Source organism: Amphibalanus amphitrite, unplaced genomic scaffold, assembly GCF_019059575.1.
Source record: "Amphibalanus amphitrite isolate SeventyFive unplaced genomic scaffold, NRLGWU_Aamphi_draft 000037F_arrow, whole genome shotgun sequence".
Taxonomy (NCBI): Eukaryota; Metazoa; Arthropoda; class Thecostraca; order Balanomorpha; family Balanidae; genus Amphibalanus; species Amphibalanus amphitrite.
This window is the reverse complement of record NW_024881533.1, coordinates 632,357-651,683: the sequence shown is the minus strand read 5'-3', so window position 1 is coordinate 651,683 and position 19,327 is coordinate 632,357. Positions and strand designations below refer to the sequence as shown.

General features: G+C 49.5%; 2 protein-coding genes across 2 annotated transcripts in view; one reads left to right on the top strand and one right to left on the bottom strand.

Moving 5' to 3' along the window:
- The first annotated feature begins 4,975 nt into the window (after positions 1–4,975).
- Positions 4,976–6,915, top strand: LOC122372966. The gene is made up of 4 exons (XM_043350656.1): positions 4,976–5,110; positions 5,397–6,410; positions 6,582–6,762; positions 6,884–6,915. The coding sequence occupies exons 1-4, from the start codon at positions 4,976–4,978 to the stop codon at positions 6,913–6,915; spliced, it is 1,362 nt and encodes a 453-aa protein (XP_043206591.1).
- Positions 6,916–7,210: 295 nt separating this feature from the next.
- The window catches only part of LOC122372619 (cell surface glycoprotein 1-like), a 50,630-nt gene continuing 38,513 nt past the window's right edge, over positions 7,211–19,327 (bottom strand). The window contains exons 11-12 of the mRNA XM_043350062.1: positions 19,049–19,141; positions 7,211–8,939 (exon numbers count right to left, since the gene is read on the bottom strand). Of these exons, the coding sequence (XP_043205997.1) occupies positions 8,748–8,939; positions 19,049–19,141 (285 nt within the window). The 3' untranslated portion in view covers positions 7,211–8,747. The remainder of the gene's footprint in view (positions 8,940–19,048; positions 19,142–19,327) is intronic.

Genomic DNA, 19,327 nt, shown 5'->3' with positions numbered 1-19,327 from the left:
GGGAGATTATCTCATCGGTGATGATCCTGGTGCCGCTAATTGACAGGGGCACCGGCAAAGGTCATCTGAGGTCATGTGACGTCATAAATCGTTTTTCTGCCAATAAATCACGACATAATGGTGCTAAAGACTCGTAAGTGGTACCAAACTGCTCGCCTGGTCAAGGCGCGTCGTTTGGTATGCAGCATGACCATACCCCACAACCTCATTGATGAATGACCTGACCTTGACCTCAGGTCAAATTTCAAATTGACCTGTGAAGGTCATTATATACTTATTTCGCATCGCCTCGGCGAGAGCAACAAAAAATGTATTAGTTTTATGTCTCTATGTTTCTTAGTTTAAAAGTTATATAGGTAACTAATTCCAAAACATTTTATCGTTGATGACCTCTGGTGACCTCAATATTGACCTGACCTGAAAATGTTTTATGTAAAAGTTGTAGATCTTTAAATGACCTATCAAGTGCCGTTTGCCGTTTGTCGCTGCGATGTGTAGTTTTTGATATCTGAAGGGGGGGCCGAATCGGCCCCCCCCGCCAGTTTCTTGTCCCGGCGGAGCCCGCCAGGAATAGGGTTAAAGTTGAATTTTGAGGTCACAGGTCGGGTCAAGGTTAGGTCAAACACATGACATCGGGCTTTCAGTAGCATGGACTTCAGGACTTCGCAATGGGCGCCTCTCGTCATAAACTCTGTCAAAACGGTGCACAATCCTTCATATAGGGGAGAGCGGGGCCAGTTGAAACACGGGGTCAGATGAAACATGGCTTTATTTTCAACAGTATGCAGCATATGGCGTTGCCGACACCACTGCGCATCCGCGCTCGACCACTTCCTTTGTCAACGGCGTTTGGGCGGCAAACGGACGGTAATTTCGATTTGACACTTGTTTTTGTGTTTTTGAAGGGCGTTTGGGAGAAATCGTTCTTATGAATATTTTGTGATATCTCATATACCTTTGTTTGCTGAAAGAAGAACTCCTGGCTCCGGAATAACACCTTATTTGGCCCTTCATTCAGCATGATGCCGTCCCTCCAGCTCGTTTGACATGTGCTTTACGGCGCGTGCGAGATGGCGGGAGCGGATGGGGTCAATTGAAACGCTTCTCTGAGGTTCAGTTGAAACAGGGCCACAGGCCGTTTCAATGGACCCCGGTGACCTTTGCAATGGTTATTGTTCAGGGGCTGTAAACACTAAAGGAAATAGTCCACCTTTGAAATGAGCTTTTAAACTGAAATAGTAGTTTAACCCTCGCCCGCACATGGGGGGGGGGGGGGGGGTGGTTGCCACCCCCCCAGGTAGTCTTTCTGCTCTGCACTCAACATTTTTAGAGCTAGAAAGCTGATTTTTCGTATAGCTGCTCCTCTATCCTTTCTTGATGTCCACTGAAAATTTCAAGTTTCTGTGGTTTTTGGTTTCGGAGATATGACCTTGTTTTTCAGGTCATGTCATGACCCAAATGGCCAATTCTCAACATCTTGCGTTGGCTATGGGCCTTGTGAGCTTTTAACACCTTGATTTCGGCCTTTTATGCCAATCCTACCTCCCACCTATCATGAAACATGTTGTTCGACGATGTACAGAGGTCAAGGTCAGGGTCAAGGTCAACCTAGGTCATCTAAGATAATTGCGTTATAGGCAAGCTGAATTTACTTTTTTTGAAATTTTTTGACTACATTTTTGGTAAAAGCTTCTCAGATCATGATTTTATGTAATATGGACACATAAACAATCGGTGCACACATCAGTATACACAGACACACACAGACATACAAACACATATTATTGACCTTGACCTAACTTGACCTGAGATGACCTCAGCAGCAAAAACCTGGTCGGGTAGTGTGACAAAGAGGTTCTAGCTGGCTTGGCACCAGAAAACGGCATCGTCATCGGTATATGACAAGCAGCGCGCTTGATATCCAACGGTGACCTAAAACAGCAACATTTTTTAGTTTGACCTGACCTGGAAGGTCAATGACTGACCTGAGAAGGTAAAACTGGGTATCATTGGATTCGTCTCTTCCCAAAAAATCTTTTTGGTCTTTACCGCTAAGCTCTATCTCCAACAGGAACGAAATGGCGCGGGGGGGGTGGCAACCACCCCCCCATGTGCGTTCTAGGATGGGAAAATGGCATGTGCGGGCGAGGGTTAATAGAGCTCAATTTTTTACCCCTTTTTCTCCAGCCTGTTGCTCTAAAGCACACTATAGGCTGAGATATTTCTCATTTTTCTCATCCGCCCATTTTACCATAGTTTATGTACTTTATGTCACCTATTATGAGGAACTTTGCGCTTTTAGCTTTCCAACGACCTATTGAATGTAGCATTTGGAAAAGTAAACCGGGCAAAATATCTCCTTAAGAAAGTGGCCTTAAAGAGGAAAACATCCCATTGTTAAGGATAGGTGCAATTGACCCCATGGGCTGATTCAATTGACCCTCGCATCGGGGTCATTTGAAACGGGCGTAGAGCTGTTTTATAAGCATGCGTTTGGCAGCAAAGTATGTTTGAAACATAATTTTACATATCTTAAAATAAAGCCAAAAGAGCATATTTTTTCATGGCATTGTGCATTTTTCGATATGACAACTAGATCTCGCTGTGCATGTCAATATATAAAAAGTGGTTCAACTGGCCCCGCTCTCCCCTAAGGCCTACAAGAGTGTCAGCTCCATGTAGGGGTCAGTCAAGCATAGGTCAGGGTCAAGGTCAGGTCAACCGGGTAGGCACATAGCCCCGAAAATCAAAACTGATATTCGCAGCCTGTGACACATGTTTTATGGGTAATTTTGGGCGTAGAACACGATGGTGACATTCATTTTATCATATGTGTACGTGTTTGGCTCAAAAAGTCAATTTAAGAAATGCATGTATCATTGTCGTGAAGTATTCACGAGAAATTGCCAAGATTCACAAGATTTTGGAAAATGCGGAACGGTAATCAATAATCGAAGATAGCCATTTGATTATTCATGGTATTGGCAGTCTAATGGCGTTGACGGCATGTCTGTATGTCTATTCTGTGATTTTATATGATTTTTTGAACATATGCCATTTTTGGTCGAAAACTCAAAAATCATGACGTCACTAAAACCTCGATATCTCAAAAAAATTTCCAAACGATTGTTTTATGACCTTGTCACAATAAACTTCAAGCAATTCCGTACAGGTAGGTACCCAAATTTTGGCGCGCCTGCGTCGCGCCGTTTTTATGGCTATGGCCCGGCGAAAAAAGTGGGGGCATTTAACGCCCCCCCCCAGCAACTCGCGGGTTAAGACCCACTGAAATCTCGGGCAAGCTGCACTCAACCCGTGAATTGTTGGGGGTCGGGGGGGGGACGTTCAACACTTTTTTGCCGCGCGCTTAATTTAGAGTATCTGTAGGCGGTAGGGAATCAATTGAAATTTATTGTGAACAAGTTTTTAGAACTCGATTTGAAAAATTTTAGAGGCATCGAGGTTTAAGTGACGTCATGATTTCGGAGTTTTCGACCAAAAATGGCAAATGCCACATAAAATCACAGAACAAACAAACAGACATGCGGGAAACGCCATTAGACTGCCAATACTACTCACAATCAAATGGCTATCTTCAATTTCTTATTATAAATCTACATTCTTCAAATTCTTTAATTGAATCTCGATACTTTTTCGTGGCTTCTTCACGACCATGATGCATGCATTTCTTTAACACGCGCAACGACGGGGGAGCGGATATCCGCTCCCCTGAGGTTTTTCACGAATAGCGGGGAAACCGCGGCGCATAGCGCCGCGAAATTTTGTACGACTATTCTCTCATCAATTTTACACATGGTGTGCAAGTTTGAACCTCCTAACTTTGAAGGTCAGGTCACCAGGTCACTTTGGATGACCCAACCTCAAGTCACTTTTTTGCAAATTTGTCACCGTGCCAGAGCTACAGTAGATGTCGGAGGCCTTTGAAAGTCGCAGGATGTTATAAGGTCATTAGTAGCTACAATTTCTTTATCTCGGAATTTTGATATCGGTGACCTAAGGTCAGGTCAATTTCGCGACCTCCCCATTATAAGTCAACGGGGGAAAAATCAACTCCATGTTTTTACCACTAAGACGGGTCGGAATGGCCCCATATACCATACATGACTTCATATACGATCAACCTTCACTACCTTGAGGTCTGTTTTGCTGTTGGGCAGCTGTAAGGTCATGTGACGTCATCAAAGGTCACCAAAGGTTTTTTGCCAATAACTCCGTACAGGAACAAGATACAGCCGCGCGGATGGTCTCATTGTGTTCAGATCGTCAATCCGCATCGAATGATATACATGGTGACCTCAAGGTCACGTGACCTGAGGTCAACCTTTGACCTTGACCTTTCGAGGTCAACATATATACATATCATTCGATGCGGATTGACGAGAGGATCACGATGATGCCCTTAGTTTGTTTCTATCTGGACTAATTCGAAAGTTATTCGAGAAAAACTCTCTCCATATCTAGCGCCGCCATTTTGACTTTTTCGACCCCTGTGACGTCATCTTTGACCTGACCTGAAAATGACCTTTGTAAAAATTGTAGACCTTGTCCGTGCGTATCCGATGCCGTTTACCGGTTGTCACTATCTTGCTTGCTTCGTTCTCGAGATCTCAGGGGGGGGGGGGCGGTCATCCGCCCCCCCCCCGTCGGTACTAAGTTGGCGCAGACCCCCGTCGGTGCGCGTGTTAATTGATCATTTTCGACCAAACAAACTCTTATGATAAACTGAATGACACCATCGTGTTCTACAGTCTACACATAAAAGTATGTCTTAAAACATGTGTCATATGCTGCGAATGTCAACTTCGATTTTTGGGGATATGTTCTTACCTAGTTGACCTAACCTTGACCCTGACCTATGCTCGACAGTCCTTCTGACTTCTGAGGAAGTCCTTTAACGCATTTCTAGAGCAAAGGCGGAAGGACGCACACCTGAGGCCGTGCGGGCGGGCAGTGAATGGAGCGGTCTGGCGCCACAGCTGTCCCTGTCTTCCACCGGAATGTACCAAAACTGACCCAGACTGGAGACGGTGGGGTGGACACCTGCGGTCGCATTCATTCGCCATCTGCGGCTGAGGACTTCGGGCTGCTCGTGAGTCGTGTGGAGGCGACTGAAAGGCAGGTATCCTGCAGGCTGAAGACCAGGAGTAGTGCTGTCCTTAGACCAGCTTGGAACACTAAGCATTTAACTCCATTCGCTTCTTGTTGACTGCGGTGGCCTATCAAAAGGCATGGTGTTTTTGAAAAGTAAGCACATAAGTCTGCGATACACTCCCCACAAGTCAAGAACATCCCAGCTGTATTGTGCACCAAGAGAGGTCGACGTGCAGTCTGAAGTCCAGGAATCGGCTGCGCCGCTGTTAAATCCCGTGCCACAGCCAGTGAGACGGTCGGCAGCCGCGGACGAGAACGCAGCAGCCGTCACCGCCCCATCGTCGCTACACTCTGAGAGCGCTGTCCCAGCTCCGGCAGGCCCAGAGGCCAGCAGCCGGCGGTCGCAGCTGCTGGCAGGCCTGCTGGTCGGTAGCGTGCTCTGTCGCTGTTGCTCCCTCGTGCACAACCCGCTGCTGCCCGAGGAGGCGGCCAGGCGCGGGCTCGATCGGTACCAGGTCAGCAGCGCCTTTAGCTACGCTGCCTTCGTCGAGGTCATCTCTTTCCCGGCCATGGGCTGGCTGACTTCACGACTCGGCGCAGGTCGGCTGTATCTGTCCGGGGTGGTCGTTTGCGGGCTGGCAACGGCCGCGCTCAGTCTCATCACCTACGTGGAGGGGTCGCGCTTCTTTTTGCCCTGGTGCATGGCAGCAAGGACTTTGGAAGCCATCGGGAGAACAGCGGCCGTAACGGCTGGGAAGTCAATAAGCGTCAGTCAGTTCCGGAACAGGAGGGACGCCGCGGTGAAGATCGCCAGTGGAGTCAACGTTATCGTCAACAGCCCGGCTCTGGGCGGCTGCATGTACGCCGTGTCGCACTACGGGGAGCTTCCGTACACCCTGGGCGGGCTGCTGCTGGGCGGTGGGTTCGCCACCCTCGCCGCTCTCCCCGCGCTGAACATCCAGAGCGCGGACCGCACTGGGGTGCGTCCGGCTCTGCAGGAGCGGCTCGGCCGCGGAGAGACGCTGCGGGGGTTCGTCGGCGCTCTGCGCCAGGTAGCCGCCTGCCCAGACAACTGGCTCGCGTTCGTCGTGATGCTGACGATCGCCATGAACTGGTGGACGCTGGGACCGAGTCTGACGGCGCCCGTCCGCGCCGCCGCGCGCCTGGACACGGCCGAGCTCGGCCTGCTGCACGCCGCCTCGCTGGCCTCCTCGGTGCTGGTGCTGCCGGTCTGGCTGCGGCTGAGCCGCGCCGTCAGCAACTCGTTCCTGCTGGTGTCGGCCTGTCTGTGCGCGCTGGCCGGCGCCGCGCTGCTGCTGCCGCTGCCGGGCGCGCCGGCGTCGCGCGGCTCGCTGGTGACCGCCCTGGTGGCACAGGAGGTGTTCGGCTGCGGCGCCTGCGTGCCGCTGCTGCCGCTGCTGCTGCGCACCTCGGCCGCCGCCGGGCTGAGCGCCGGCGCGCACGCGCAGACGCTGGTGTTCTCTCTGCTGCTGGCCGTGCACGCGCTCGGCAAACTGGTGTTCCCGCTGGCAGGCGCCGCCGTGGCCGAAAGGCTGGGACTGCTGGCGGTCGTGCTGTGCCTCTCGGCGGGAACTCTGCTCATCTGCCTGCTACTCTTGACCCGGGGTCTGGCGCACCATTACATTCAGCGTAAACAGACTAAACAAAACAATGCCTATGTCGCCATTAACCCGTCGTTGGCTCCAGGACCAGCTGTTTTCGTAGAAATTCCCGTTCAGCTCCCTTTCCCACTGTAAAAGCGCGCTTGCAGAGGAGTCAAAGTCGCGGATCAAGGAACGGTAGAGGAGAGGTGTAGCAGTATGATTCATGAACAGCGCATGGTTAGAGCAAGCTTGCTGGCTCGCCTACCGAAAGTAACTACAGAGATAGATATGTGAAACTAATATTATCTGTAATAAAGTGCAAATATCTTCACTAGCCTATTTGCCATCACAGGCCACAGCCTACATATGTGTGCACTGTGCACTGTGTAGTTTTCCTTTCCGGTTATAATACATTGTACGTCAGTTCAGAATGGATTTTCCCCCGAGATGGATCTCATTTCATTCTACGGAACCGCATCAGACACAGGGCGGCGTACCGTTCGACCGTGTATTGTTAATATCCGACACATGGAGCGGAGAACCGCCCTGCGGCAGCCGCAGTGGGCACCTCACGGCCGCCGCGCAGGTCCCCACACCGAGCCGTGCGTCAAACAACAGTCCAAACACTCCAGAGCCAACGCATCCGCCGGCGCGGATGTGGGCGCAAATGAACGTGTATGATATGAGTGACAACCTACGTCTGCGGGTGTAGGATGGCTGCCGATTGGGTGCCTGTCGTATTCGTCAGTCAGTCGTCACGGTGCCGTCTAGATCGTGTCATGCGTCTCTTGTCATACGTTCCTTTTTCAGTCATTGAGTTCGTTTATTTTCCTTGTCCTTTGTCACATGTGTTACGTGCACAGCAGACTATATTAATCGTTATTGCCTAAGGTTCAGTACGTCCGACATTTGAGATACAGAGTAGAGTATTATGGAGAACGTTTTAAGATTAGTACTGCGAGGAAAAGTTCCGGCGAAGCTCTAACTGACCTGGAGTTCCGGACCTTCTCACGCCCTGGGCTCACATGGTCGACGTTACCGGCACATTATCGTTACGCGGTTGGCTCGGCTGCATCCAGCGCGGAGACACACTCGTGGCAGCCGGGAGTCAGACACGCAGCTAATTAACTGACGCGCCGTTTCCCGGTACATATGCGACGCGCCACGTGACGGGTTTCCGTCGGCGCCGAACGCCCCGACGAGGCGGCTCATCACATCGGTGAATCGGCACCGACGCGCAGAATCGGACGTCTGTTACCGCGCAGGATGTGCCTGAGGTCCTTCCGCAGCGGCGCGCTGGCGTATTGTGGAAATTTGGAAGCTCTTATTTTGTAAATACATTCGACCTGATAAAAATATCTACACACTTTTATGTGGCATATTGAGTAACACACACACTTTTTTGTAGCTAGCAGCTGTTTTTAATTATTGTGAAAACTGCTATGACTATGCTGCGACTACATACAGCCTAGCCTTCTGCTCTAGCTCCATGAGTGCACATGTAAGCCACTATCAGCCGGTGTAAGTTCAGTGTGCTACGTACACGAAGAGTCACTGGCCGAGCACGATTGATCCCGTGGAAAAATCCCCGAGCAGTTCTATATCTTCTGCGAGGAATTTCCGTCCCTAGCTGACCTTTTCGCTTGATCTGAACAGTGACCTGATCCTGACATTTCCTATTAGTGCAACTTTGACTGCAGTTCGATAACACACATAGTTATGAACGGCGCCCCCGACCGGTGACTACTCCGCGAGTCCGCGCTCCCCACGAGTGGAGCTCGCTCGCGGGCCATCCGAGCCCTCCACGGTCGCTGCCAGTGGGCCGCGGCGTCACTTCAGGCACCAGCCGGACGGCGCCCAGAGGTTGTTACCCGTCCTTCCCCCACCGGCACCGGACGCCGCTCCCCGCCCTGTGGCCTCGCTCCCCGCCATGTGACCTCGCTCCCCGTCTGGTGACGGCTGTTGGTGGTGACCCCACTCCCCCTCTGGTGACGGCCGCTGGTGACCTCTCTGGTGACGGCTCTGGTGACCTCACTCCCGGTCTGGTGACGGCTCCTGGTCCTCGGCGGCGGCGTGCTGCGGTGCGCTCTCCTTGGGACCCTCCGGGGCAGCGGGCTGGTGGGCGGCAGTCTCGGAGGAGGCGTCCCGATCCGTCTCGGGCGCGTCCCGGTCCGTCTCGGCGGCGGACGAGGACGGCTTATCGACCAGATCGACCAGGCTGCCCTGTAGGACAGGCGGCGACTGGTTATTGATTCCCATCCGGCCACCGCCGGCCGCGGCGGCCAGACGGCTCGCCGCCGGCGCTCTCACGAACAGCGACAGCGAAACCAAGATTCCTTTACTACTCAGGCTGGTTCACTAGGGAAATAAAGGCGCCGTGGTGACGTCATTCAGAGAAAATCCTTCACGTTCAAATTAAGGGGTCATTTGAATTGCTGATTTTGGCTCGATATAGTCTTATTTTTTTAGTTTCAGCCCCATTTATCGTAATGAGGCGAACTCATCGTTACATGGTACATCTTTTGATGACACATAATCCTTGTTTTTTTCTCCAGCTCGCTCGAAAGATGATGAAATTTCCATGCATGCCTATGGGTGTAGGGAGATTCTACCGCCGTGGTGACGTCACGGTAAAGGGATTCTGGAGCTCGTGAACGGGGGCTGAGCGAATCCGGCGCCGGCCGCGGCCGAGCACCAGCTGCCGGTATCGCGCGGGCTATCGGGCGGTTAGTGCTGTCGTTGGAGACGGGAGGGCAGCGCTCGCCGTCGTCAGCGCGCCCCGTTATAGAGAGCCGCCCGGGGCGAGGAGCACCACTCGCCTCGGTCGATGGGCCTATTTATAAAGACTATCTGGCGGGCTGGACGAGATTTATCACAGCTGTAAAGATTGTCTCACAGTCTCATGAATTCTTAGGCGTAGCCGTCCGTGGCTGGTAGGCCTGGTCGCCAGGGAAAACGGGAATGAACCTCTGGAATACGTGAATACGTGTGGCTCTGGTAGAGGCACTTGTAATCTATTGTTAAGCTCACCTGACGTTTCTTGGTTTGCACTTTGCGCAACGATTTACGTCACAAAGCGCATGTCAAAGAAATTCATGGAAGTAACTGTTCTAATAATTTCATTTTTTAGGATAAAGCTGAATATATGCTAATCAAGTGCATACCTGGAATAAGAAACCCTCCTATATTAGGCTCCTATGCGCCACTGCCGCCACTAGCATGGCACAAATTGCCAACGAACTTATGGAACACACTGTTTTTCAGTACCCGCAAAGTAAGAATCGAGTAAGTACCTAAGCAGTTCTGTCCAACAGTTATTCGTTACATTGCAATGCAAGTTTCACAATAATAGGTAATCATTGTTTTAATAATTAGTTCTAAACGATTGGATGGACGGATGAAAATAATGTGAAATAGTTAATTCACATGTTATAATCTTGTGAATTTCAACTTCTCATGCTCACTTTTTCACTTTTTGCTAGCTAAGGCGCGTGTGTGTCGAAAAGAAGTGTTTGGAGCCAAACCTCTTTTGAAGAAAGCAAACTATGCTAGATTCTCCTCCATCTACATAACTTGTCTCAACCAGACATAACGGCCGCGATTCTATCTGCGCGGGCCTCTTTGCAACAATGAGCGTGTCCACTGTCCATCGAATAGTTGTAGACCAAGCCTTTGTTTTACTGTTCAGTGGATAGTTCCTCATTATCGAGCATTCTACTGTAACTCAGGACAGGACCCAGCCGCTGTCGCCAGGACTCCTGTAGCTCCTGGACTGTAGCGCCAGGACCCCTGTAGCTCCTGGACTGTAGCTCAGGACCCACCCATATTGGTGAGCCCCTGGAGCCGATGTCACTGAGTCGCTCAGGTAACGGGGCACGTCACTGCACAGTGGCAACCTCTGCCTGCGCTCCCGATACTCCAGCCAGCCCGTCATTAGGGATATTTATAAGTAGCGCTGCTCGATAGCCGGCGAGCAATTCACCACCACGACCAAATATAAATTAGAGTTCATGGCCCACAGCGGTACTGGAAATCAATACATATGTGGAACGCGCTCCATGTTGTTGGAACTGATTTTTATTACGCCATGGAGCCTGATGAGGGCATTGAATTAAACAAATCCCACTGTCTATCTTCAGAAGCTCGTTGTATGCCCATTTTCATTTTTTTTAAAGCCGATGCCTGAAATGAATGATATTGTGTCCAGTTTGCAGCACTGCAACCCTTTATAGGTACTTATAAAGCATAGCACGAAATCGTACCTCACGCTTGTAAAAACATGCCGAGAAATGAAAAGTCGCCAGCGCTTATTAGAAAGTCGTCTATTAGGTACACTAAAACTGACCATCCAACCTTAACTGTAGTTTTGAATTGAGATGGCCAAATTGGGGTCCTTGGCTTGCACTTACCAGTTTGGGCATTCACAACATCGAGAAGTGCTTCAGTTCGGAGATATTTAATTTCAAACTTGCAGTTTTCAGATTCTAAGGGGCAAATGCATTTGAATGCCTCTTTAGAATTTGTGACGTCAGCGGAGATCTAACGATTTTTAAATATCGCCCTAAAACCATCGTTAAAACGTGGTGGTTTATACTGCTTTGCGTGCAACATCTGCCGCACTTTTAGAATTTAGATTGCCAAATCACTGCTTCCAAATGACGTCGTAGGAACAGCAGACTTCCCAAAAAGTAAACAAAAGTAAAAGTAAAAGCATCTTGAAAACCAGTGAACATTTTTCGGTGAAATTTGGTAGATATTCATTTTTGATCATTCTTAACCACGGAACATCGCTTTTATGCCACTTCATTAACTTTTTTGAAGGTGGGAACTGGGAGGGTCCCTTTAAAGGGATTATCACTGCAGGGGTGTAATTTTCCTAAAATGATTGTGGGTGCCCAGCTGTAGGGGCGCCAGACCGCTGTGAGGCGCAATGCACATTCTTTATGTGGGAGCCTAGATTAACACCGAAATTGATATTATTGCTAGCCGAAGGGCGCCTCAAGTGACATGTCTGACTAAACAAATACACAGATAAAAGTGCAAAGTGACCGGAAGGGCGTCAAAAAAAATAAATAAAATGAGAGGGGCACCAGACGGTTACGCGGGCGCCGTCAGACCATGCCATTCTCCTAGAAGGGCGCCAAGTGATTGAATCCTAAGCAGGGGCGTAGCCAGGATTTCCTCCAGGAGGGGCCAAACTTACAGGGGCCCAAGGTAAACCCCCTCAAAATCCAAAAAGTCATCGGATTTCATCCACTATTTTTTGGAGGGGGCCAAATGAAATAAAAAAAATATTTAAAAAATGAAAAAAAAAATGTTAGAACTGAGAGAACCGAAGGGCCCCTGCGAACACAATGGAAAGGGGCCCCGAGGGGCCCAGTGGCAAAACTTAAGGCCCGAAGGGCCCTTTTATAACCAATGAAGAGGGCCCAGAGGGGCCCTAGCGGCAAGGTCTCAGGCTTGACGGGCTCCTGCGAACTCAATGGAGGGCCCCGAGGGGCCCAGTGGCAGGGTCTCAGGCCCAAATGGCCCTTCTACAACCAATGGAAAGGGCCCAGAGGGGCCCCAGTGGCAAGGTCTTAACTTTGCTTGACGGGGCCCCTGATAACTTGACGAGGGCACTCTAAGCAACAGAAAAACCCTCTGAATACACGACAGGGCCCCCTGAGCGCATGGAGGGGCCCCTGATCGCTTCACGGGCCCTCTAAGCCACAGAAAGGCTCTCTGAGTACACGACAGGGCCCTCTAAGTGCATGAAGAGGCCCCTGAGCGCGCGTGACGGTCCTCTGATCTACAGGAAAACTCTCTGAGCATATTAAGGACCCCAAGGGGCCCTGAACGCCTGACAGGGCCAGGCGCGTAGCCAGGATTTTCCTCAGGGGGGCCAACCAGACCAAAAGGGGCCCATGAGAGCGAAGGGGCCAACATTTTCTTAATTTCATGACGTAGTTATTTGCTTAACTACCTTAAAATTACGAAGGGCCCCTGCGAACCCAATGGAGAGGGCCCCGAGGGGCCCAGTGGCAAAGCCTCACGCGCGAAGGGCCCTTTTATAACCAATGAAGAGAGCCCAGAGGGCCCTAGCGGCAAGGTCTTAGGCCCGAAAGGCCCCCGCGAACCCAGTGGAGTGCCGCGAGGGGCCCTTACGCTACTTTTATTGTGCCCCTTACCGTACTTATGACACCGCGATGGGGGCCCTTTTGGGCTCCAGGGGGGCCATGGCCCCTATGCCCCCCCTTGGCTACGCCCCTGATCCTAAGGGCTATGTGGTCTAGGGGCGCTGAGAGGCCAGAAGGGCGTCGAACAGTCAGTATAGTGCTAAGTTGGTGAGGATATAGGGGCGTCAGACGGTTACGAGGGTGCCGTGAGACCATAAAAAGGGCGCCATTCTCCTAGAAGGGCGCCGAATAATTAAAAACACTATATTATCCAGGAACACGAGACGGTCCGGAGGACGCCTTTACAGCATGCGAAGGGCGCCGTGCTCTCGAAGGGACGCTTGTAAAAGACTTGTGGGTGCATTCTCATCATTGTGGGGGAATAATTCAGGATTGTGGGTGCATGTGCTCCCACAAAGAGATATAAAATTACACCCCTGATTATCAGAGTTTTGAAAAATGAAAGGAATCGGCTTGTTCTGGCTATCGGTGCATTGCTCAGGCTCTGCTTATTCTCATGATATGCATAAAAACTATTAGTGCCTGATTATTCAAGTTACAGCTGCGTTGTGGTTTTAACGTTTATCAGCAAATGACAAATGGATGACCCAGCACCATCTACGAACAGTCTTCTAAGGTAAGAAGTCTTCAGATTTTTTCAGATTCCGCTATGTAATGTTGAAACAGTCATATCTGGCTAACCCGTCAGCTTTGGCGTTTATCTCGCCTTGTTAGTGTCTAGAATTCTCTAGCTAGTGTTAATCCTAAAGGCCGCCCCACACTGGAACTCGCATGCGGGTTGCGAGTTTGCGGGTTTTAAGTTTGCGGGCATAATACTAATTCATAGAGTGATTAGACCGCTCCCTTATGGTTACTATAGGAATGCAGTGAAGCCGGTACACCCTCAGAAACTTACATATAGTCGCAATACCAGCGCAATGAACCAAAATCCGACTCCAACGAAAAACCCGCAAACCTCGCAGAACTCGCAGACCTCGCAGCGAGGAAAATCGAAAGTTGACTCAAAATCAACTTTTGGAATGCGATGCAAGGTGGTTTGCAAGCTAAAAATATGGAGACTCGCTTGCTACATGGTAGCGTGGGTCACTCAGCTTAGATTGTATGATTTGTTTTTGAAGAAACCCGAAAACCCAAAAACCCGCAATCCGCATGCGAGGTCCAGTGTGGGGCGGCCTTAAGGGCTTGTAGAGAAACTATCCAAGTATGAGATACTGGCCGTTATTTCTGGGTGGCAGACGGATCGAACTAATTTGGATGGCCACCATTTGAAATCAGACAATTTTTGGAAGAATGACTTTGGATTGCGGTCTCAGCCACGCTCGTCTACACTGAACAACTGCGAAATTTTGGAGGAAACAACTGATGATAGTTTTTTTTTTTTAATCCAACCGCGTACCACTGGGCTCTTTGCTTTGTGCACAAACATTTCATGCGGTAAGTCGATTGTACCGTCCACCCGATGGTAGGTACCCGAAGGTTGTTTCTTCATTAGACAAACACTATTCTTTAGAATTGTGTTTTTCTATTGAAAAACAAACTGAGGGTGTTTCCATTTCGGGATAGGATTCGTGTTTGGTGCAGCGAATTGGGGCACCTTGCACCGTTTGCACACGAACCGATAGATTTTGATTAAATTTTCAGGGCAGCTGCCCCCACAGATTATCTACCACGAAACACCCTCAGCTAAGAATATAATTATTTTTCTTGCACGTGGCACGTGCACGTGTTTTAGGCCCATAGGCTTCAACATTAGGTGGATTTTCGGCATCGCATTTCTCGCAGACGGGTGCTTGTAATGCGATGGGCTTCTATGTGCTGGGTGGCCGCCCCAGCATCTACCATGAGCCGGCGGCGCCGTTTCGGGCAGCTTCGGGAAGGGGGTGCAAATTGCACGTGCAGCCGCCATTGATTTAACGTTACGAAATGGGCCAAAACGGGTTTTCTCAATTTGCTCAAAATCGGCTCGATAGATTTTCTTTGTTTTTTGAGTACCGGTAGTCGGTCAGGAGGTTCGTTCGTCAATGTCAATCGCTTGAAATATAATTAACTTTTTTTGCACGTGGCACGCGCACAAATTTTCACGTCTTAAGTCAATGGGATTTCTTGAAAAAATTACTTAAATCGATTTTGCTCAAAATTTCCACGTTAGATGTTAAAAATGCTTCAGTATGATATGCACCCACATGTCGCCTATCAGGTGGCATAGGCCATATACGGGGTGATTGAAATGCACGTGCACGCCCCGCACTTGTTTGAGGGGACCACCTCCGTGAAAATTTGACCACTGCTGGTATGATGGCCTGTGCCGCGCAAACAATGCGTGCCAGCGGAACCAATCGAGGTCAGTCGTCAAGGGGATGCTCTAGGATAGTTGTACACCTCATCACGTGGTACATGTGTTTTCGCACGTGCGCCACGTGGGTGCAGCATTTTGGGATAGGTAGTCATTGGTGCATAATCATGCTCAGGTGATAACCTCACTTCATGGGTTTGAGCCAGAGTTCCAACTTCCAAGTCGGTTGCGATAATGACCATTGGTGTTGGGTCTACTACGTGTCAAACACGTGGCCGCCCGGGGTTCTCCATTCCGGAGATATTGTGACCGATAGTGAGGTAAGCCCTAATTTAAAGATTGGCCAAGTTTGATCGGCCGCTGGGAGACAATGGTGGCGCACCCGAAAGTCTACCCATGGGCACTGACGACCCCTTTCATCTGGTACAAAAGGATGGTCGCTTTATGTATTTAGGCCACACGTGGCACGTGGCACCCCACCTCGAGTGACCACGTGCACTCTCAATGTAAGGCGTTTTGGCCATAACTTTGCCATTTATGGGCCGATTTCGACGAAAATTGCAAGATTGATGTATTAAAATGACCTGTGCCAAAAACGGCGCTACGAATACAACAAACTCATGTGCGTCGTTTTTGTCTCTAGTGCGCCACTTTAGCTACAGTGGCTAAAGTCGAGGAATATTACGCGTATTTATTTCGACGGGCCGATTTCGTCGAAACTTGCAACGGTAGTGCACAAAACTAGGCAGCGACACATATGAAGCGAGACAAAAATAGGCTGTTGTGCGCCATTTTTGTCTTAAGTGCGCCATTAACTGCCTAAAGTGGCTAAAACTAAAGAATCTCATCATTTTCATGCATTAATAAATAACTGTGAGGTATGCATGTAACGTCTCGCGCCACTTTGGTCTTACTTGCGTTAGCGTTTCGGGCGTGCGATTTGCGCGTTTTGCGGTGTTTGCGTTTTGCGGCGGGCGGGTGTTTTGTGTTTTTGCGGTGTTTGTTTGACGGCGGGCGGACGGGCGATGCGGGCGTTTTTTGCGTCTTTTTCGGTGTTAAGTTTTTTCGGTTTCCGGCGGCCTGGCGCTTTTTGCGGTGTTTGCGTTTGGCAGCGGGCGGGCGATTTTTTAGGGCGTTTTCGGTTGGTGTTTAGCGTGCGTGCGATGCGGGCGGTTTATTTTTTTGCGGCAGTTTGACGTTTTTTGCGGTTTGTGGTGGTCGTGCGATTTTTTCGACGTTTGCTTTGGCGTTTCGGACGTGCGTTTTGCGCGTTTTGTGGTGCTTGCGTTTTGCGGCGGGCGGGCGGGCGTTTTGTGTTTGGCGGCGGGCGATGCGGGCGGTTTTCCTTTTCTTTTTTGCGTCGTTTGTGGTGTTTAACTTGTAGGCGATTGGCGGCGGTTAGGCGCTTTTTAGGCGTTTTCGGTTGGCGGTTAGCGTGCGTGCGATGCGGGCGGTTTTATTTTTTGCGGCGTTTTTGCGTTTTTTTTGCGGTTTGCGGCGGGCGGGCATTTATTTGTGTTTTTTTCTTCTTGCGACATTCTCGTTGGCGTTTCCGGCGTGCGTTTTGCGCGTTTTGCGGCGGGCGGGCGTTTTTCACAATCAAAGTCCCAACCTTCGGGCCGCAGCGCTGCTCGAAAAGCGCTGCCCTCGTATGTACTACGCAGCACACGCATAATTACGCAGCACCTATCGTGGTATCGGAACGACGCATTATTTCACTCAACGAATGAGCGAAACAACAAGCAAACATTCAGCGCACGCTGCATCAACAGGCCAGCGCGCTGTGACGCTAACCGAATAAAGTTTGGCTTTGTTCGTCGCGCTTGAGGTGGGTCCGAAAGTTTGTGCGGGTATGCTTCCTTTCAAGCTGTCAGTTTCATCCAGAGGGAATGCTGGCGGTGCCCGCAGCTCAGTAGTTTGCTAGCATCCCCATAACATAGCCACCGGCCAAAACAGTCTCACGTGGCCGAGAAATGTGACCCGTAAACCAGCCTCCTCCCGTATCTAACGAGATGCTCGCAAAAGTACGGGGCAAAAGCAACGGTGGCCGGTATTACATAACCATAACAATTACCGCAAGATCTAGATGACAGTTGACGCACAATGAGCTTCAAAGTTTTGTTGGATTACATCTAAAGTAACTACGTAATTGATTTAACCTTCCAGGCGGTGGGGGGGGGCATTTTTTGCCCCCCCCCTTTAGTTTTTTCGATATATCTCGAGAACCACTGCGCCGATCGTCACCAAACTTTCAGTACCCTCCCGGGAGCAGCTAGCGCACAAGGTCACAATTTTTTTTTTCCAAAGGCTATGATAGGTTGGCCGCTATTGACGTCAGAGTGACGTCATTTTTGCCATTTTCGACCCAAAAAAAGGTTTCGCGGGAAGAGCTGTCAGGCCTACAGCTTTAGAGATACAGAAAAATGTTTCAGACATAAAAGGTGTGGAATTAAGAGGGCTACAAAACTGCTATTTCGGTTTTTCGAATTTTTTGGACTTTGACCCCCAAAAATCAAAAAATAGATTTTTTTTAATATAATAGCCTGAAAATCCAAAAAGTTTTTTGAATTTCGAAAAAAAACGGAATATATGTGATAGCCCCTACCGCCTTCTATCTACATACCAAATTTGAGATCGATACCTCTTTTTTGGCCAAGTTATAGCGAAAAAAACTGTTCAAAATTGATGACGTCAAATTTTCAAACTCAATTTTTAGCAATTCTAGAGCTCGTAGCGCAAAACAAAGACCACCATTAGACTCCCCGTGACGAGCTGCATCGAATCGATACCCATTTTATGCAAAAATATCAACTTTGAAATTTGACCTTTTTTGACCTGACCTTGACCTGACCTCCACCAGAAAGTGACCTAAACCGTACCTGATGGTCTTATAACCAACACCATTGAGTTGGAAATGAAAAACTGGCCATAAAACATGCATCGCATAACCTTAGTAAAGTTGGGCTCATGTGGTGACCCTTGGTGACCTTTGGTGACCTGACCTGTGACCTGACCTGGTATGACCAGTGACCTCTACTAGCAACATATGTACTAGACAACTGACGCCTTATTGCTGATTTTCGACAAAATGCGTTTTACTCGGTGTTATAGCGCTTTCCCTAGAAGCCCCGTGAACGGTGAAACATTTTATCTTTGACCTGACCTGTGACGTCATCGCTGACCCTGAGGTCAATGAAATTTGGTTTCTTTGGACAAATTTGACAGGGCTATCGAACGCCGTTTGAATTTTCCGGATCTGTCCAGTAGTTTCGGAGATACGGGGGGGGGCAAAAAAGTGCCACCCCCACCGCGCGGAAGGTGGCTGGTAGGCCCACCGCCTGCCGGGTTAATACTGACTCGTGTTTGGCCGTCATTCCTCCTGGCTGGTTTCCCCTCTAAGCGTCTGCTCGCTGGGGACCCGCTCGCAGTCTGTGTTTCTGCTCGCCCGACTACTCTGTTCTGATTGTACTTGTGCTCGCCTGACTACTCTGTTCTGATTGTACTTGTGCTCGCCCGACTACTCTGTTCTGAATTCTGATTGTACTTGTGCTCGCCCGACTACTCTGTTCTGATTGTACTTGTGCTCACCTGACTACTCTGTTCTGATTGTACTTGTGCTCACCTGACTACTCTGTTCTGATTGTACTTGTGCTCGCCCGACTACTCTGTTCTGATTGTACTTGTGCTCGCCCGACTACTCTGTTCTGATTGTACTTGTGCTCGCCCGACTACTCTGTTCTGATTGTACTTGTGCTCGCCCGACTACTCTGTTCTGATTGTACTTGTGCTCACCTGACTACTCTGTTCTGATTGTACTTGTGCTCACCTGACTACTGTGTTCTCATTGTATTTTTGCTCACCTGACTACTCTCAGTCCGTTTCAGCTCCTGGACGATCTCCTGGTGCTCACCAATCAGCTTCTCTAGGTCGTCCAGTCGCTGTGCCGCCTCCGACTGAAGACAGAAGGCAATGTTATCATCGAGAAACGTTCATTTCCAAGCAATAACAGTTTGTGTAGAATTTGCAAAATGGGATTCCAGACGCTTGTTTTAATCAGGATTGAATTTTATTATTGCTTTTTCGGTCAGATTGACCCAAGTAACTCAGTTATGAATAATTTTTATTCAGCAATTTTAGAC